Source organism: Solanum tuberosum, unplaced genomic scaffold, assembly GCF_000226075.1.
Source record: "Solanum tuberosum cultivar DM 1-3 516 R44 unplaced genomic scaffold, SolTub_3.0 scf00232, whole genome shotgun sequence".
Classification (NCBI taxonomy): domain Eukaryota; kingdom Viridiplantae; phylum Streptophyta; class Magnoliopsida; order Solanales; family Solanaceae; genus Solanum; species Solanum tuberosum.
Window position 1 is genome coordinate 960,476 of NW_006239158.1, and position 19,696 is coordinate 980,171.

The following is a 19,696-nucleotide window of genomic DNA, read 5'->3' on the forward strand; positions in this document are numbered from 1 at the left end:
AAATCTATGTTGAGCAGCCTGAAGGATTTGTTGCAGAAGGACAGGAAGACAAAGTCTACTTGCTGAAAAAGGCCCTCTATGGATTAAAACAAGCTCCAAGGGCTTGGTACAGTAGAATCAATGATCATCTTTCTGACTTAGGTTTTCAGAAAAGCCCAAGTGAATCAACTCTTTACATAAAGCATGTTAACTCTGACATTATTATAATTTCTTTGTATGTTGATGATCTTTTAGTAACAGGGAGTAATGTTGTGCTCATAGAAGAGTTGAAAAAGGAGATGATGAAAGTCTTTGAAATGACGGATCTCGGAGAGATGGCTTTCTTTCTTGGAATGGAGGTTAAACAAATCCAAGATCAAATATTCATTTGTCAGAAGAAGTATGCAAAAGAAATTCTGAGGAAATTTAGAATGGACAATTGCAAAAGTTTGAGTACGCCTATGAATGAAAAAGAGAAGTTAATGAAGGACGATGGTGCTGAACGAGTACAAGAAGGAAGCTACAGAAGCTTGATTGGATGTTTGATGTATCTTACAGCAACAAGGCCAGATATATTGTATGTTGTAAGTGTACTATCCCGATTCTTGAATTCTCCTAGTGAATTGTATATGCAAGCTGCAAAAAGAGTACTCAGATATGTCAAAGGCACAATGAATTATGGAGTCAAATTTAGCAAATGCCAGAATTTTAAACTTCAAGGATTTTCTGACAGTGATTGGGATGGTTCTGTTGAAGATATGAAAAGTACTTCAGAGTACTGTTTTATTTTTTGCGCTAGATGCTTTTCTTGGTGTTCAAAAAAACAAGAGATTGTTGCTCAATCAACTGCAGAGGCAGAATTCATTGCTGCTACAGCTACGGTCAATCAAGCTTTATGGATAAAGAAATTTTTTTGCGATCTTGGGTTGGAGATGAAGGAAAGCACTGAGATATTTGTGGACAACCAAGCTGCCATTGCTATTTCTCACAATCCAGTTTTTCATAGAAAAACCAAGCATTTCAATGTGAAGCTATATTTTCTTAGAGAAGTGCAAGAGGATGGTTTAGTGAATCTGGTATATTGCAGAACAGAAGAGCAGTTGGCTGATATTTTTACAAAAGCTCTTTCGGCAAGCAAATTTGAGTTCTTGAGAAAGGAACTTGGAATTTGCAGCTCTTGATGCAAGGAGGAGTGTTGAAATCTGCCTCATGAGCTGTTAATTGATGTTGAGTTGGCAGAATGACATGGCTGTTGATGTGTTTTCTATTTTCAGAAGATAGATATTATCTGTTTTAGTCTTTTAGTTGTGAGTTTCCTAGTCTTTAGGCATGTAGAGTTGTTGGTAGACTTAGTGCTTAGTTAATTGGAAGATTTTGTTTTTCAGTTACTGCATTATTTACTGCAGATTGTTAGGAGTTCCTTCTATTTAAATATTTCTTCTTTCAGTTTAATAAAATATCTCTTTTTCTTCTTCTGTCGTATGTTTTTCTTTAGCTGTTAACACCAACATGTTCAGCCCTCCTTCAGAATAATTCTCTTGATTTGTGAATTGGCAAAGACGCTTCTCTCTTTCTTCAGCCTTGTCCTTTTATAAAGATTGATTTGAGCTTGACCAATTTCTAATAGGAAAGGAATTAGTTTTTCCTCGAATATTAATCTTTTCCTTATAGAATTTGTTTGCCTTTTTCCTTATTTTTGTTGGACTCATCTGCTTTTATTATTTTATTTCTTTAATTTGAATTGTTGTTAGGAACAAACTTTTCCTTTTTTATATCTAACTGAGTGAACTTCTTCCCGCTTCTTTACTTTTGAAAACTTGGTACGTGTTATGTGAACCTAGTTCATGTTGTCATCATCAAAAGCATTTTGAGAGATTTGTCAAAATTTGTCAAACCATCAATAGTTGAATCGGATGAATAAGAAGAGGAATAAGGTGGAAGCAAATCCATAGAAGAAGAAGGTGAAACTGGAGATCCTGATGATTGCCGATGGGAGCATTTTGAATGAGAGAGTGGATTTGGGAAGTGAAGATGAGGCGTTTAGAGTAAACTCTACTTTTATTCAAGAATACTCAAATTAGACGGGGTTACAAATATAGCAAATTTTATGTTATTTTGGCTTTTTTTTGTTGGGACATTTGGTTGGACTAATGGATGTAAATATGACTTATCAATGGCCTAAAGTTCCATAAAAATATTTTTTTTTTAAAAATAATCAATAATAGTGTGCTTTATGTTGTTTTCCTTCTTTTTTTAATGTCAAAAGCATAAAAAATCTTTTTGAATCCAAACCACTTCTTGATCTGATATTATATTGAAGTGTATGATCATCTCATATAAAATCTTAAATTATTAGCGAAAACATACTTTTATTTACTTAAAGACAAACCAGTTTCTTGTCAAATTCATTTGTCATTAGAATAATAACAAGAAATTTAGGTTGCAAAACAATATATATTTAAAGGAGATTCTTTTATATCATGGTTTGGCATTGAATGTGTTAGTGGACCGTATATAGTGAAAGTAGGCACAAGTTGGTTATTTGAGAAATGTTAGGTTCCTCAATCGTGCCACTCAGCTGGCCTGGTACCTAAAATGGCATGAAAATGGTAACTTTTTTTAGAAAGGTAACATGGGTTGTTTGAACTCACTAGTTCAACTCATCAAAACTATTTGCGCAAATAACGACCACTAAAGGATGATGTGTCGCATACCTACCAACAATGCTCGAGTCTAAAATTAAATAAAAGTTATTATGAGAAGTTGCAAAAAAAATATTATTTTTTCCCTATTTAATTACGTAGTATATTTTTTTATTGGAAGGAGTTCAATTCTACCCCCTTTTGTGCCCATCTGCATCCACCAAGTTTATCATGAGGCTCAAATCTAAATTTTAGTTAAATGTGAAAGAATCTTATCTATGCAGATGCAGAAGCCAAGTGCAAGTTTAATTATGTGATCAAAGCTGGAAACATTTTACAAATAGTTATACTATAAAGTTATGGTAGTACACCACTATCTCAAATGATTAAAGGGTTTTAGACACATTCCTTCAAAAATGAATAAATTCAAACATATACTATGAATCTTGGTATCATTGTTTTGACAAACTACGTAAACGTGCAATCAAATTGACTTCATTTCAAAATATCAATCGCTTTGACAAATTTTATTGTTCAAAATTTAAGAAAGTATTTATTATTATTTTCTTTAAATTCACCCTTAACTTACTCCAATTAGTGATGTGTCAATAAAATGAGATAGTTAAGAGACATCAAATTTGATTTAGATAACTATTATAGTAGTATTACGATTAAAGTTACCAATATATATCTTTTTTAAAGATGGGAAGCAATGTCTAGGTTCTTGACAGTTGACACTCTTAATGAATTATTTATTAAGCAAAATCCTTGATTGTGTTTTTTGATTAGTGATGGTAATCCTAGGTTTAGAGGACAATTGCACATGGAAATTTCTAGAAATATAATGTTCCACTATTGTCTTGTCAAGATTGATAAAAATATATATGATGTGCTAGCTCTTTTTAAGATTATATTCTCTCTAGATCATATGACTGACTCACCGTAACATAATTAATTACTATATTATAACTTTCTTGTAATCGAATGGGATTAATATACTACTTCTTGGTTTCCAGCAAAATATAATATTCCCACGGTTCATATTTATGTGAAAATAATTTAGAAAAATTTAAGGGAAAAAAAAAAACTTTTAAAATTTATAGTCTAAAAATAAATTATAGATTTTTTTATGATGGCAATTCATCTCATTAAAATAAATAAATAAATTTAAATTTTAAATTTTACTAAATGTTAAAAGATATCTTTCTTTTTAACGACTAAAAAGAAAAAAAGAGTTACATAAATTGGGATGAAGGAAGTATGTTATTTAAATAAAAAGGGAACATATATTCCCTCAACTTTGCGATTTAGAATGGATATATATTCCTTAAAGTAATGTAAATCAAAACATTAAAGAATATATTTATTGTAATTATATTGTATATCTTTTAAATATCATGGATTATTAATTACTGTGATTTACATTACTTTTTACATGATTTTCAAATATGTAAATTTTATTTCAAAAATCATAAATATTTCATGCCGAAATTTATAATCAAAATTAAACTGTACAACTTTTTAAAATTCGAACTGTGTCACATAAATTGAAATTGAAACAGAAACAGAAAGTATAATGATCGAATAGTTTGTTGGTGACTAACTTGATTTCTTTTAGGCAGGGGTGAGATTAGATAGGGTGGTGAGTAGAAAAAGATTCTTATATAAGACACAATATGAACAGATGTGCAATGCCATTTATAAACACAACAATGCATTAGCTCTATCCTACAATAAAGGAAGATGGAATATAATTTAAAAAATATGTAGATCTTCTCAATCAATTCGTTTAACTCTTCTCTAATAAATAATATTTTCCAAGATATTTTATAAATGTTTCTTTAATTTGCAATTAACATACAATTGAACCATAAACTATTAACCACATGTTTCATATAACACTTTTACTTTTCTTGTACATTCACATTTTGTGACAAAATTTTATTCCTTTACTAAGTGTACTAATGATTACATTGTAATTTTCTAGGATAATGGAAAGTTTTATAAGTTTGCTTTAGATTTTGGGAAAACTATGTCATATCTTTACTAAATAAATGACTGTCAATACTGCATATACATTAAGAAATTTAGAAATACGTGAAAATTAATTTGGATCAAATAAAATACTTTTTCCCTCCCATAATAAATGCCAATTTATCTCATTTTATGCCCATTAAAAAAAAGTAGAAGTCACTTTAATTCATATTAAGTGAACTGTTGGGGTATGACACATTCTTTAAAAAAAATTAAGGATGTAATTTTAAGGCTACTTCTTACTATTATCCATTTGCTTATTTCCAGTCTATTCTTCTAGAAAATGTGAAGTAGTTAAGAACCTTTCATTAAATGAAGGGCAAAATGAAAGGTAATTCTAAATAGCTATCAAACAAATTCTAAGAGGTCGTTTGATAGATGGTTTAGAAATGAATTATGCATGGCCGGGTTGGTTCGGGTTTTTCAAATATCAAGCCAAACCATTTTTGTTGAATTTTTTAAATCTATAAACCAAACCAATAAAAACTCGGGTTTTTCAACCTCGGGTTTTTTTTCCAGATTTTTTCGGATTTTCGGGTTTTTTCGGATTTTTCCGGTAAAGTATTCATACAAAATATAATTTACTTGTACTTCAATATTTATTTAGTCCTACCAAAATACAACTATCTAAGGTGTATCTTAAGAAAATAACACAAAATATGATATGAGTAATGACACTAAAATATCCAACAAAAAAAATAAAAATAATGAAATCGCTTAAAAACAAATATTGCAAATTAACAAGTCATAATGAAAATGATCATAATTTAAAAGTACTAAATCATGCTAAACTAAGTTTAATAAGTATCAATTACATGACTAAATATTAAAGAAAATTAAAATTAGATTATGTAATTGAATTGTCTAAACCAATGTAAAACCAAAGAACAAATATTTAATATTATTGTCATTCTTAGTGTTGAATTGATTTCCTTTTTGCATTAATATTAATTTGATTTTTGATTTTAAGCTTTATTATAATTACCAACATCTGTGGACTATAATCTTTATTGAACCATTCAGAATTCTAAGTTTCAAACTTGAAATAATACATTAAAAGATAAAAACTATGAAAAAGTATAAGAAATATTTAAAAATTATATCAAAGTAAATATGTTTATGTATAAAATAAAATTTTAAAATTATATATATAATGTCGGGTTGGTTTGGTCTCGGGTTGGTTTTTTTTAGTTAAAACCAAACCAACCCAAATATAGTCTGTTTTTTTTTCTAATACCAAACCAAGTCAAACCAACCACTAGTCGGGTTTTTTTTCTCAGTTTGACTCGATTTGCGGTTTGGTTCTGTTTTTGGTTCGGTTTTGTACACCCCTAGCTACAATTGTGTACCCTTACTTTAGTCTTTAGGTTTTGAGTAAACAGTAATGACTAGTAAAGCAGCCTAGTGTGAAGTGGGTAGAGTACTAGTAATTTGATATAATTATAGTGTCTAGTTATATATTAAATTATTAATATTTAATAATTAGCAAGTGTAAAATAGTAAATTATTACCGTCTTATTGGCTTATCAGTTTATCCAATAACTCAATAGTAAAAATCAATACAAAACCAATAAGCCAATCTTTTTTTTATAAACCCATTAAAAATCCAATAACCCAATAACATTTTTTCGATTCGGTTTATCGATCAGTTCGATTTTTGCACACCCCTATATATAAGTTATGATGAAATCTATACATGATATTATGTGTGATAGAAAGTGAAATAACTAATACAAAACTAATCCCTATATTATTAATACCCGCATAACTTTAACCAGCTGCCAAACGAAGCCTCAATATTGGTGAGGTCCTCTTTCTATTTGGAGAAGTTATGGAAATTTACATAAATAACTCACTTGAGTCTTTCATTCTTCTTTTTCTCAGGGGCCTTTGTAAGGATTTCACTTGCAGTGATCACTGTGGACCACATATATAAAGCCCAGAAAGGGGAGAAGCTATTTTACAATAGTCACAATTAGAGATGTTAAATGGGCGGGTTTGGTTGAAATTAGAGATATTAAAATGGGTTGTAATAGAAATCGAGTTGGGTCTTGACCCGCCCAAGTTTACTTTGGGTCAAATGGATTGGGTTCAAATGGGCTAAAAAACGGGTTGGGTCTTGACCCGCCCAATTTGACCCGATTAATCTCAATAATTTTAACATAGTGATATTTAACTTTTATAATCACAATTCTAATTTCAGCTCAAGATTTTTTATTTAAAAGTAACAAATGGATATATAAATCCTAAAAGATGTTAAATAGATAATAATTCATACCTTTAATATATGAACATATCTTAGTAAAAAGTTTTAAAACGGATTGAAATTGGAGATTGAATTGGGCTCAATTGAGAATTCTCTTAAGGGCAAATTATAGAAATCACATACTTTAAAGGCAAAATTACAATCTATCCCTTAAAAGTTTGTAATTACAGAAATCCCTCAAATGGATATAATAATATAAGCGTTGATACATTAATCTGATGCGCGAGATACATTAATCGTTAAGTAAGATACATTACATTTTATACATGATACACTAATGTAATGTACATTTATACATGATACAATAATCTGATGCGCGAGATACAATAATATAAACGCTTATACATTAATCTGATGCGCGAGATATACTACATGATACAATAATCTGATGCGCGAGATACACTACATGATACAATAATCTGATGCGCGAGATAGAATAATATAAGCGCTGATACATTAATCTGATGTGCGAGATACAATAATCGGATGCACGAAAATGAGAAATTTTGGAGATTTGTAAAACTTATAGGGGATAATGGTAATAAGTAAACTAAAATGTGGGATTTCTATAATTTTTCCTTCTCTTAAAATGGGTTAGGCTTGAATAAGTTGAGATTGAACCCGTTCAAATTATCTTGAGCCCAACCCTTAAAATTCTAGGCGGGTTGAACGGGTTATCTATGTTTAGATTCATTTTTGACATCCCTAGCCACAATGTAGGATGTTATATATTTTGCCTTATTTGATCAGAATGCTGCAAATTTATTAAACTTTTTGGTATTTGAGCACGGATATCTAATAAATTATCCTTTCATTTGAAATTAAATACTTAATTTTCAAAAAAAAAAAAAAAAAACCGTCCACGGTTAGCTATAATTTAAATAAAATAAAATGATTCTACAATTTTTTTAAAATAAATTATTATATCATAATTTCTTCTATTTCAATTTATGTGATTTTTTTTATAAATAAATTTCAAAAAGAAAACATTTTTATATTTAGTACAAATTATAATTTAACTTTTTTCTATATAAGTAAATATTATGACATGAATTGAAATTAGAGGAGACGATTATTTGCGCCGTCCACATGAGCGCGTGAGGAAGTAGGCAAAGAAACCCTTTTACAGTTGCTGCACATTTTATGAAACAACTAAAAGTGCGCACTCAATAGTAGGCAGTACAGTACTGCTCACTGCTGACTGCTGCTTTGGCGAGTTGTTAACATATTTTTTTAATTTGGATTGCGTACCGCAATATTTATTTGGGGTGATATAAGGATTTTTTTTGAGTAACTTTTATAAATAGAAAACATAAAAATTATATTGGTATGTTATAGCTATAGTTTGTATAATTACGATTCATAGCAAATTTTATGTTTGCTATGAAACTTTTGATTTGTATAATTCGGTAGATACATCCAATTTTATACAAATTGTTCAGTTTTGTATAAATTCATTTATACATTGTAATTTGTATAATAATATCTGTATTTGTATAATTATGAGTGTATAAGACGAAATATATGTATTTATATTTGTATATACACTTTTCTGTTGTTTTATACAAACACATTTTATACATTTGTATATTGAATGGGTAATTGTATACCGAAAATAACTAATTGTATACCGAATTATATGACAAAAAATGAGATGTTTGCTATGAATTACAAATAAAATAAACTATGACTATATCATTTAATTTAAATTATGCTATTTCATACAATTTCCCCCTTTTTTTAATATTTAAGGTTCGAATCCATGATTCTTTTCATATTCAGGACTCAAACTCGAAATTTTTGATCAAGAGTGAAACAGTATCACTATTACACCACAACTTACGTTGATAGTTGTTCAAATGTCATATGTCTCTCTCATTGCCCCTTAATTCATGCATTCCTCCAATAAGTTGCATAGCTAATTAAAGGCGAATTTAGAATTTTTATAATAATGATATATCACTTTGCCAGAAAAAAATCGTGGGTGGAAATCAATTTACCTTTTTAGGTATATGTTTAACATTTGATTAATTATATTATATTATTTATTTTTAATATGAAAATGCTAGCAAATGCTAATAGATAAATTTTAAAAATATATACCTAAAATGTTTAAATCGACAAACAGATCATTTATTTCTTATTAAATTCGTCCTTATATGCATTTTCTCAGTTCAATTTGAATCATCCACAAGAACTTTGCATTTTCTTTACACACATATAATCCTTAAACTTAATTTTTATGTACCATTTAAAAATAAAATTGAAGGGTTGAAATGGAACAAGACTAAGCTAGAGTGTCAACATAAAAAATGAGGGCATGTTCACAGGGCTATCTATGTATTTGACATTTACTTTATTTTGTTTGTCTGATTTCGATTTGACATACAAGCAACAATAACAACAACAAATTCAATGAAATTTTACAAAATGAAGTTTGGAAAGCATAGAGAGTACACGGACTTCACCACTATCTCTCCTAAGTAGGGAGATTGTTTCCAAAATACCCTCGACTCAAATAAATCAAAGTAGTGATAAAAGAAATATGACAGGTAATAGCAAAGTAGTGTGTAGCATCAGTAAAACCTCTATAAATTAATACTCGATAAATTAATAATCTCTCTAAAATAATATTTTACTCCGGTACCGACTTGGGCCAATGAAAAATATCATCAATTTCGATAATATAATAAGATAATATATTTTCAGAAGACCCCTACATAAATATATGGTCTCATTAATATCATAAATTAATAATTCTTTAAAAGTACAAATATATCTAAGACAAATAGTGAAAATATGATTCTATTGTGTTCTGTTTTTTTCTTAAAATTTAAATCTAGTTGAAGCTCATCTCTAACTTTTTTTATTGCATCCAGGAGATCCGGTGTTGTCTTTTCGAACTGCACCATAAAATTGTGAAGAGTTCTAGATGTGATAAGTGTTTCCTTACGTGTAACTTGTTCCAAAGGTATAGTAATCATCTTCAACTTCATCATCAACATTGTTTTTTCCGATGGTATATCCACAATTTCTTCTAAACTCTAGACCTCTGAACATGTATCACTTTCACCCGGATAATCCAACAGGTTATTGACATCCATTTTATTGTGGTAATCGAGGTCATTAATCATGACCTTAAGTTCATGAATGACGTTTTCACAAGTAGGTTCATTGAAATTTTCTGATATTGCATCCCCCGAACGAATTTTACAGTGTTGAAAACAATTTGCTATTGTCTCTTGCTGAACATTTGTTGTCCAAACAGGGATTGCAAAATTGATAGCATCCAAAACATTAATCTTTGTTGGATCAATTTGTCCCACTTCATAGCCTTCTAATATCCTACGATGAAATCTGTTCGATAATACATCTTGAAAGCTCTTATTATCCCAGCATCACAAGGTTGAAATTAGTAATTAAGATACAATGATTTTGATGTATTCGTAATACTTTATGTATAATATTTTTTTAATGTGAAATCAATAAATATGATACATAAATTAGTAAGATACAATGATTTTGATATAATTAAAATTAACCTTCATTAAATCTCAAACCATTCTTTAAATTAATAAATATTAATTTATCGATTAAATAATATCTCTATAAAATAATAAAATTTCATGGTCCCACCTATATTAATTTATAGAGATTTTACTGTATATGCAAGAAACCATATACTCGGCATATCAAACTACATCATATAAATTGGAATGAAGGGAGTATCAACTTTTTTCTTCTATTTATTTAAAAGAAAAGTATTGAGAACACTCCTAAACTCGGCGCAAATTATTAGTTTCATCTTCGAACTATTGATAGCCTTAAAAACACTCATTTACTCGACTAACAAGACTTAAATACACCCCTGGTTTTTCAATATAATTGAAATTAACCTCATAAATTCTCGCCAAGTTTAGGGGTACTTTCAACACTTCTCTCGTTTTTATTAAAAAATTCTCGGATGTGTATCTAAGTTTAGTTAATAAAATAGATCGATATTTTTAAGGCTGCCAAATACTAATCGTTCGGTGACAAAACTTATAAATTGTTCCAAGTTCAAACTATTTTCAATATTTTTCTTTTTATTTAATTCAATTTTCGATTTATGAGTTTGACATTAATACCCCTACCCCTTATGTTGCTCCCAAATGACCTTCTCACAAATACCACCACGTGCTCTTCTCTTAGATGTCTAAGGTGGACCTTCGTTCCCCTCTTCACCCTACACACTCCCTTTTTTTCCTCAAAACATTTTCTTCTATTTAAACCCTTTTCTTTCCCTCTCTCTTCTACCCAACCCCAACAATTCTCATTTCTCCCTTTCTTTTTTCCTCTCTTCAAAGAAGGAAAAAATAATGACTTCCACAATTGCAAATTATGGAGTTTCTCACTCTTTTTCACCGTCTACTTCCTATTCACTTGATTTCACCCTTCCTTCAAAATCAATCTCCATGAAAAATCACACAACAAAAACTAAAATCCATTCTGCTTTACTCACTTTCCCAAAACAAAACAATACCCCCAAAAAACAACCACAATTTCAAACACCTGATTGGAATTTTTTCCAAAAGGCAGCAGCAAAAGCTTTAGATATAGTAGAAAGCGCGTTAGTCTCACGCGAACTACAAAACCCTCTTCCTAAAACTGCAGACCCACGTGTACAAATCGCCGGTAACTTTGCTCCGGTACCGGAGCAATCAGTCCGGCATAATCTTCCCGTTATAGGGACGATCCCTGATTGCATTAACGGGGTTTATGTCCGGAATGGAGCGAACCCGCTTTTCGAACCGGTTGCCGGTCATCATCTTTTTGACGGTGACGGCATGGTTCATGCTGTCACTGTCGAAAATGGTTCAGTGAGCTATTCTTGCCGTTTTACTGAAACGGAAAGATTAGTTCAAGAGCGTGAATTGGGTCGCCCTGTTTTTCCTAAAGCTATTGGTGAGCTTCATGGTCATTCTGGAATTGCGAGGCTATTGTTGTTCTATGCCCGTGGAGTTTTCGGGCTTGTGGATCATAGCCATGGGACTGGAGTAGCTAATGCTGGATTGGTTTACTTTAATAACAGACTTCTAGCAATGTCTGAAGATGATGTACCTTATAATGTTCAAGTATTGCCTTCTGGCGATCTTCAAACAGTTGGTAGGTACAATTTCGATGATCAATTGAAAAGCACAATGATAGCTCACCCGAAAATTGATCCAGTTTCGGGTGAGCTTTTTGCTTTGAGCTACGATGTAGTTCAAAAGCCTTACTTGAAATCCTTCAAGTTTTCTCCGGACGGGGAAAAATCGCCCGACGTTGAAATCCCACTGGATGTTCCAACGATGATGCATGATTTTGCGATTACTGAGAATTACGTTGTAATTCCTGATCAGCAAGTTGTGTTCAAGCTTCAGGAAATGATCAAAGGAGGCTCCCCTGTGATTTATGACAAAAATAAGAAATCAAGGTTCGGAATTCTACCCAAAAATGCTAAAGATTCTGATAATATTATTTGGGTAGAATCACCCGAAACGTTCTGTTTTCATCTATGGAATGCTTGGGAAGAGCCAGAAACAGATGAAGTCGTTGTTATTGGTTCATGCATGACACCACCAGACTCAATTTTCAAAGAATGTAGTGAGAATTTAAAGAGTGTATTATCAGAAATAAGGCTCAATTTGAAGACCGGAGAGTCGACAAGACGACAACTACTTTCACCCTCAGATCAGGTAAATTTAGAAGCTGGAATGGTGAACAGAAACAAACTCGGTAGAAAAACACAATTCACTTATCTTGCAATTGCAGAGCCATGGCCAAAAGTATCTGGATTTGCAAAAGTCGACTTATCAACAGGGGAAATTAAAAAACATATATATGGAGATAAACGATATGGAGGTGAACCATTATTTTTACCAAGAAATGTGAACTCAGAGAAAGAAGACGACGGATACATTCTTGCATTTTGCCATGATGAAAAGACATGGAAATCAGAACTACAAATTGTGAATGCCATGACTCTAGAATTAGAAGCCACTGTCAAGCTACCTTCAAGAGTTCCATATGGTTTTCATGGGACTTTCATTAGCTCAAAGGACTTGCAAAATCAAGTATAATACCATGAAAATTATCGGTATATATACGTACATATTAGAAGGGTAGAAAGGGCGTGATATAATATATGTTATAGAGGAGATATGTATAATCTTTTAATTTTCCTCAACATGCCATTTTCTTGGAATAGAGAGTTGAGAAGGGAGATTTTCAGAGACCAAGCTTGAAGCTTGTAGGATTCGGAAAGCTCAGATGGTTTCTGTTTTTCTTCTTTAAATTTTTTTTTTTTTGGGACAAATATACTCTTAGGTCTTTCACATATACCTATTTTGTCATTGTGTATGAGTGAATAATATTAATTCAAATTTACATCGCATTTTCATGATCAAATGAGTAAAGATATGGTAGTTGATAAAATAGGATGTCAGTATCTCAAAAGTGTAGCGCTCTGGTTTTTACTTTCTCTGGATCATGACTAAAATATGGCAAGTCGAAGGGAAAATAGTGTTTATGATAAAGTATTTTCCGTAAGATTTCCAATAGAAATTTGGTATATAAAGGGTCATCAAGAACAAAAATGTTCGCAAAATGAAGATTCAAATCAACAACATATTTTTCATTGGTTTCTCACTGGTCCAATTCTAGTAGAATGGTATACTAGAATTTTCTACTTTGTAAGCTCATAATTAATTACTTCGATCTTGCAACTATTCGTTTATCACTTTGGGATATATAACCAAAGAGTGTGGTAAGGCGGTTGATATGTTTATGAAAGTATTTTTATCCTTCTTAGTGAATCTATTCATTAATTTGCATATCAAAATTAGTTAGGTGTGAATTCAAATTGGTTGATTCATTATATATAAGTTTTTTTTTTATTGTTATTTTTTTATATCAAATGCTTAAAGAAATAAATCATGTAGGACATAAGTCTTTTTGATGAGACATGTCTTTTGATTCGAATGACGCTTCAATAATTGCATTTAGCATGTGCAAAATTGATAGATGGGATAAGTTCTTTTTTTTTTAGTTTTTTCGCCCCTGTGTTCAGTATCCATATTGGAGTCCGACTGAATTTGAATTAACATCAGAAAATTTCATATTAGAGGTAAAATGCTCCTTAACAAAGCCGACTTCATACCCAGGGGACTTGAATCCGAGATCACTGATTAAGGAACCAGAAGAGGTACTTACTACTCCATCACAACCCTTATTGTTGGTTGCTATGCCTATCACAGTCCCTTATTTTTGTTGCTGCAGATTTCATTATTGTTCTATTTTTCAAATATTGTTCAAATGGCCTTTAATTGTTTAGTAGGAGGCAAATAAATTTGCATATTTCTTGAGAAGGTCACCTGCATGAATAATCTAAAGTAACTTGTTTGTATGATTGTTGTTCATCGTTTTTCACATGTTTTCCCTCTTAGATTGATTTAAGTTACGTGTAAGAGATTTCAAACACTTCTTCATGAGTAATAATAATTGAATTGTCACAGCCAAAAGGTCAAAAGAAATATTTGATTTGATTTAAGAGGGTGCTGATCTTAAGGGATTACACTCTTATATCTTATCTATAATAATTTAAAAAAAAATAATGGGGACGAAAATTATAAAGAAAAACAAAAAAATATTCATAATATCTTGATTAAGATCTTTAATTTCACGATATGTTCCCCTATTAATTCCTCTTTGTCCTATATATTGTATGGCCTTGTGCAATGCATCTTTAAAGGTTCTTTCGGCACAGACAATCTCCCATGTGATATGCACAACTACTTTCCTTATTTTGGGAGGGCCAAACAATCACATATATATAGAGAGAAAAACCCAACTTTCCTTTCTTTAATTGCTTCATCATTTTTTGTTTTATTTCATGTTTTTATTTCTCTTTTCACTTGTCATTTTCTTTGTAACTTCTTATTCTAATAAATGGGCAAAGAGGATGTGTTATAACAAAAAAGGAAAAAGGAAAAACTTTCAACATTCTTAGTTAAAGCATAATTTGCATCATCACATAAACTGTGAATAAAAAACACTTGATATTATCATGAACATGAGTGTACTCCTCCACTAATTATTATGTATAGTTTAAAATTAGGATTTCACAACTAGACGTATCGCATGGTGACACGTGGATATTGAAGGCAAATCAGATATGATGCAACAACAGTGATATCGGCCTTTACACGAGCTTGTCCGATAAAGTTGTCAACATCTTCTGAAGGACCGGACCCGTGAGCTTATGTTCATCTGACCCCAAAGCTACAAGGTTGGGAACACCTCATTACTGACTTATTGAATGCATCTTTTTGAATTGAATAATGTTAAAAATCGTACTAATGAACTTCACTCATTGGAGGATTTAGAGCAATGCACCAATTTGTATAAGTTTTTTTAGAGGACAACTCTGTTGCACGATCTAGAGTATGAAAGAAGTGGATTCTTAAATGTTTGTAGTCTCTTATTTATAGAAGTGGGTCCCTCACCAGTGGCGTAGTTACAGCCACCCCAGTGTCACGATCCAAGGTAGCCCCTAGGCGTAACATGGCGTACAGGACCACGAGAGGCTACATACAAGCTATTTAGCTTTCATAATACAAGATAATAGAATAAGGAGATTTAAAAGACCATTTCAAGATATCAAAGTTTTATAAAGTGAAGCGAAAATCTAAACATCGTCCCAAAGCCATCTAGTACATAAGAAAGAATTTGGGCCTAGCCCATACATCATGTCCAAAACTGATAGTAAAGAAAAACAGAAAACAGTGAAAGGCCAGTCCTCGAAGCATGAGGACTCACCAAAGCTCGAACTCTCTCAAATCAACCTCTAGCCACGAAACCAAGAACCCTGACTGTCGGACCCTACATTTGGGGAAATGTAGGCAAGGGTATGCATTAGTACAAAATATGTACCAAGTATGATAGTCATGCATAAAAACATTTAAAACATGCTAAAATAGGACATTTTCATGAGCATGCAATGATCAAGCTAAAAACGTGAATCTTGTGAGTTAGAAAAACATAAGTCATAAAACATGATCAATGCAAGTGAACATCATCTTAAAACATATAAGAGATACTTCTTGAAGTAACCTTAGTTCATCATAACTTGCTTTTGGGAAGTAGCCTTAACCGACATATAAGACCATGTGAGCTATCAACATGGAATCCGGTGTCTCCCACACCGAAAAGAGTTGTCCTACTTGACAAGGTAAGGACCATGAACTTCTAGCTATTGTGGATCCACTAGCTAATGTCTATCTAGACAATCCTATGTTGGCACATAGTTTATGGGACTTGGGTAATCGCCACTTGTCCACTCGGTACTAAGCTTAACTTTCACGGAATAGTTCTTGATCCTTTTCATCTTAGCTCTTAAAGGAACATGGGTAATCGCCTCTTTGTCCTTACATCATATGACATGGGTAATCACCTCTTGTCATTCAATAGAGGGCATGTGTAATCGCCTCTTGCCTCAACATTATCATAACTCCTTAATTATCAGTTCATTTTAGGTGTGAAGACGTTTCACAATCATGCTTTCATGTGTATATGATAAATCCTTTCAACAACACACCAACAACATCATCATTCATACTTCACTCTCAAAGCATCCTTAAGAAATTTACATAAATTCCATAAGAACATGCTTAATTTCATAATCTCTTCTTTCATAATTCAAAACCCACATCATATGCTCATAACTTGGAAAACATGGGTTCATGGGGAATCATCATAAAACCATAGAATGAACTCAATTCATGCATAAGAGATCATAGTTCAATTATTTAAATCAATAATAAAGAGAACCTATAACATAGAAGAAAAACCCTAACTCAATTGGAGATTTCTAGCTCTGAAAATAGGAGAATTTGGAAACTCCATGAATGAAAGGAATCCATAGATGAAAGCTATCATAACTCAATGCCAATTGCTTATATTCAATTGGAGGAATTGGAGACTTGGCTTGAAACCCTAGATTGAACCCTAACTTGAAGAAATAAATATTTGGGAGGAAGAAACTTGATCTTATTTTGTAAATTTGAGAGAATGATTTTAATGGGTTGAATTTAGGGTTAAGATCACTTATATATGGGTTCTAGGTAAGTGCAAAATGGCATAGTATCAAGATAAAATAATTTGGAAAAGACCCAATTGACACCTATCTTACAACTGACGCGAACCTCCAAATGGAAGCCCTCACGAGCCGTCTCAGGGTCCAAAGCCATCTGGGCAGTCGTGACCCTAGACTAGTGGCTTGAGGAGTTCTTCCTCCTCTTCACGGCCACCACCACGAACTGTCTAAGGGCTCGTGAAAGGGGAGCTTCACTTAGCCAGCCTCTAGAAGGCTACAAGAGCACCACCACGAGCCGTGGTGCCCTTCACGGCCTATGAAGGGTTCCATGAAGGGTTCCATGGCTCAGTTATGGGCTGGTGACCTCCCACTTGGCTATTTTTTTTCTAGACTTCTTGATTCCGAGGTGTTAAACCCAGGTGTCTAATTGGACACCCTTCGTCAAAATATTACGTTGTATATATATATGTTAAATTCTATATTTAATGGATATATATTTAAAATTGGACATCCTTAATAAAAGCTATGTCTTTTGCGTAGTGGTAATGAGTGTCCATTTGAATGAAGGAGTTCTAGGTTCAAACCCCAAATAACACAATATGTTTTTTGTTTTATTTTTATAGTCACACACCACTATTCTTGGACACCCTTAATAATTTTTTTGGCTTCACCACTGACCCTCACAATCATAAATAAGATCATATTGGCACAACTTCATAGACTTCCTTGGACATTTGAACTGTATGCTCTAATACCAAATTTGTCACTCCCCAAGAGTACATTTAAACGTGACCGACACTCGGGAACATTCCTGATCCCAAGAAACCCCTTGGTCTAACCTTCTACTAACTAAATACTATAACACTATATGAATCTTTTTTAAAAGATGAGCGTGCAATAACTTTGAAACGAACTCAATAACTTTATAGTTAAAAATCTGAAATATCTATAATATTCATATGCCTGTAAAACAATGGTCAAAGTTATAACTGAACCTACTCATCTATGAATCCTCTAATTACTGAAGATAGATTATCAGGACAAGACCTCTGCCTAACTACATACTCTACTAGCAATACATAACGACTACTAAATACGCTAGATGACTGGAGTCCTTTGAAAGTGAGGAGACATTTAAAATGCTAGATGAAAGGTGATTAATCCTAATGATGCGTCCTATGTCGATTCTGATGCAGCGCCGAATAACATCAGTACATGAAATGTACGATATTGAAAATAGTCTAATGAAACAAGTGTTGAAACTAAACATATATTGAGATAAATGAATAACATTGAAGATAGACTAAAATAAGTTACCAAATTATATAAAATAAGATGTTTCAATTAAACAGGTGGGACATGTTCTAAAACTGATAAACTGAAACATGATAGTTGAATACTTTAGATTGAGAAGAGAGATACGTAAAACAAGATGCAAATATTTTAAATAACTTTTATCATCTAAAAATATAAAATTATTTTTATGGATTTGAGCTGAAAACATGTCTAACACTTTAAATATGAGAAATCAACATATCTATGAATCCAAAAATGATAAAACTGGCCAGTTTGAACTATTAATTCATTAGCTAAGATGTTCCCGAAAAGTCGAAAACTAAGTGATAAAGGTTTTGTGAAATCTTCTACGATGTTAATAGGAAAAAGGATTGGGGTTGGTTGAATATATTTTCTGAAATAACTTGATCCCTTTTTTGTTAGACATGCATAGAAATACGTCATAGATGTGAGTAAGATTGAGAAAGGAGTTACTTGATTCTGCTGTGTAGTTGGTTAATTAGCTAACAACCTGAGTAGTTAATTGTTAGGAGCAATTAGGTGTAACTAATTCTGTTAAGTAGTTGACAGCTGTACATTTGTGATAGGTTATTCAAGTAGTTAGTTAAATTGTAGCTCAGCTATATATGTATGTGCCCGAGTGCACTGTTACATTGTGAATTCAGATAATAAAATTTTCTCCCAACTCTCTTCTGCTCTAATCAAAATGTTTCATCCATGGTGGTAGGATTGAGAATTTGTCATGGTATCAGAGCCGCGAATCATTGTTTGATTCATCCATTGATCGTCGGCACTCAATTCGCTATGTTTCTCTGATTCTCTGTTTTCTTCTTTTTTCTGCGATCTGATTTTCTGAAGAAATGGTGAGCACGGATACAATCGATGATGTTGAGAAAAATCGCAATCATATCCACTGTGCCTTCTTCGGTCTGATTCTCCAGGATCCTTGTTGACAACAGTTTAGCTCACAGGTGTGGAGAATTATTCGTTATGGATTTGATCAATGCTCTTAACTCTCCGAGCCAAGAGCAAGGCATGATTTGTTTTTGGAACCTGTAAAAAGAGTGACTATGTTGCTGCTTTGGGAGAACAATAGGAAAAGTGAAATGCCTTCGTTCTCTCGTGGATTTTGAACTCAGTTTCAAAGGAATTGATGAGTGGGATCATCTACGCATCTGATGTCGTAACAGTGTGGGCAGATCTGAAAGAAAGGTTCGACAAAGTGGATGGATCATGAGGCTATCAGCTTTATCGTGAGATCTGCACCATCACACAAGGTACCTCATCTGTATCTGCTTATTTCACTCGATTGCGACTTCTTTGGGACTAATTTGATGCTCTAGTAGCCCCTCCTTCCTGTGGTTG

The 19,696-nt window shown here is 32.2% G+C and overlaps 1 protein-coding gene across 1 annotated transcript; it reads left to right on the plus strand.

Annotated features, from left to right (window-relative positions):
• The first annotated feature begins 11,219 nt into the window (after positions 1 to 11,219).
• LOC102577733 (9-cis-epoxy-carotenoid dioxygenase 2) lies at positions 11,220 to 13,336 on the plus strand. Its single transcript, NM_001288034.1, is given in 1 exon segment — positions 11,220 to 13,336. A coding segment is annotated over 1 exon segment (1,743 nt). The 5' UTR covers positions 11,220 to 11,279; the 3' UTR covers positions 13,023 to 13,336.
• The last annotated feature ends 6,360 nt before the right edge of the window (positions 13,337 to 19,696 follow it).